Source organism: Galeopterus variegatus, unplaced genomic scaffold, assembly GCF_000696425.1.
Source record: "Galeopterus variegatus unplaced genomic scaffold, G_variegatus-3.0.2 Scaffold2728, whole genome shotgun sequence".
Lineage (NCBI taxonomy): Eukaryota > Metazoa > Chordata > Mammalia > Dermoptera > Cynocephalidae > Galeopterus > Galeopterus variegatus.
Window position 1 is genome coordinate 110,418 of NW_007728839.1, and position 2,169 is coordinate 112,586.

A 2,169-nucleotide genomic window follows, 5' to 3' on the forward strand; every position below is an offset into this window, starting at 1 on the left:
TAAACAAGATAAAGCCCACTTCACAGTGTTGGTATGAAGTTTGGGTGTGATCCTGGCATGGTATCCTACGGAAGTCTTCAGTTGGTGCATTCTTCCCAGATCAGAGCTTCCTACTCTGTTTCCTACTAGCCTGAAATTGAGTCTGGACATCTTTGATATCACCATATTTATTGTTGCTAGATTAACTGCCTAATTGACTTGACTTTCGTTTCATAGATACCTGTTTCTCGTTTGCTTTAGTTCTTACTTTGCAAGTGGTTTTCTTATTCCTTTTTACAGAATTATGGAATAGTGATTTTTCTGAGATACAGATATATGTAAATGATGGAATGTTTAGAGAATATGACAAACATTGCTAATTTGACTCTCTTGCTTGCAGGGGAAGGGGAGGAGTCACAGCCCGGCCAGTTGCAGTTGGTGTACCACGAGGGACGCCAACTCCCAGGGGAGTCCTTTCCACCCGAGGGCCAGTGAGTCGGGGAAGAGGACTACTCACTCCCAGAGCAAGAGGAGTCCCCCCAACTGGGTACAGACCTCCACCACCACCCCCATCACAGGAGACCTATGGAGAATATGTAAGTGCAAGTGCCAAACAGGAGCTTGGTTGGTCAGATTGACCCAATCCAGACATAGTTCTGGATGTTGTAACCAAGTACCTCCCTCACCTTGTTTTAGTTCATTAATATTCTGCCTTAGTTCAGCAAACATGCAGTGAATGCTAAATTAGTACTTGATACTAGAGGTACAAAAANTAATGCAATCATTTAGAAAATAATTGCCTATATATATATACCAAGACAGTTTTATCCTTAAGTGTTTCTTTTTAAAGCTATGCTACTAAGTAAAGATTCTTAGTGGAAATTCTTTTCAGAGAAGAAAACAAAAGTTTCCTATATTTTAATTGATGCAAATCATTTTTTCATTTACCGTTTGATAATTCTTTGATATGATTCATGGACTTACTTAACATAAAAGAAAGAAGTATAACTCTGAAAATTGGGGAGTGGGGGAGATTCTTTAGGAATACAGCGCCCCTAGGATTCTTACTATAATGTTCTAGTTTACCATAAATGAAGAAAATAAGCAGCAGTTAGATGATTCAAATTAGTCATGAAAGTGTTAAAGTAAGAGTATATGAACTGTAGTCAGTGAAGGGGAGTAGTGTTGGGGATAAAATTAACAACCAATAGGTTTTCATGTTTTACTTTAATGGACATCTCTTAGTGGGTGCTTAGCACCTCTCTGCAGTTTCTAGAAGGTTGCAGTAATCCCCTGGGCCACTGACAACCTCTTCAGCTTCATCTGCAGCCACTGGAAAGATCAGTATATCTTGAGTATAATGAACATTTTGTAATTACCCGAACATGCTCTCATGCTTCCAGACCTTTGCTGACACCACCTGCTCAGTCTAGAAGGATCTTCTCACATTTCATCTGTCTCCTATTTGTCTCTCTAGACTTAGGTCAGCTAGGGAAATTCAGGGGAGGTAATAGCTGACATATGGAGCATTATTACAGTTGTTACATGTCTCTCTCCCACCTAGTCTGTGAACTTCTGGAAGGGCAGGAATGTATAGCTTTTATCTCTTTACACTTGAAAGGGAGTGCATACCAGGAGATCAGTGAATTAATTATATTAAACAAATAAATCCCTTAATAAACAGTTTCACCATTTTTTTACTTGGTTGGGGAAGGACACAGCCCCTCTTTTTTTATTCCTTACTGTTAGACGTTTTTCTATCTCCTGATATTCTTAGCAAACTGACAATAATAATCATGCCTCAAGATCTTCCACAAATGCTGAATCTCCTGAAAGTAGCAGGGACTATAAAGAAGAGGAATTGTTGTTAAATTCCTGTTTGGTAGGCCCGTGTCTTATTTCCACCTCTGCTTACCTTGATTTGGCTTAGGTTTAGATTTAACGTAGATGTTGCTGGATCGTGTAGTGAAAATTGTCAAGCAGTGGCTGTGGGAAACTTGGATCTTAGGCCCCATTTTACCATAAACTTGGTATGAGTCAAAGTATTTGACTTTTTTGCCTTCACCATTCATGCATTTCAGAAAGAGCTATTGCCTGTTTTACATGTGTTAATTTTTTTTCCCACTCAACAAAGATTGATTGAATTCCTGCCATGTGAACCAGACACACATGTTCTCTGTCTCAGCAAGT

The 2,169-nt window shown here is 39.2% G+C and overlaps 1 protein-coding gene across 1 annotated transcript in view; it reads left to right on the forward strand.

The window, feature by feature from the left end:
- The window catches only part of KHDRBS3 (KH domain containing, RNA binding, signal transduction associated 3), a 153,047-nt gene that overhangs the window by 65,775 nt on the left and 85,103 nt on the right, over positions 1 to 2,169 (forward strand). Inside the window, exon 6 of the mRNA XM_008582820.1 lies at positions 380 to 575. Coding sequence (XP_008581042.1) covers positions 380 to 575 — 196 coding nt within the window. The remainder of the gene's footprint in view (positions 1 to 379; positions 576 to 2,169) is intronic.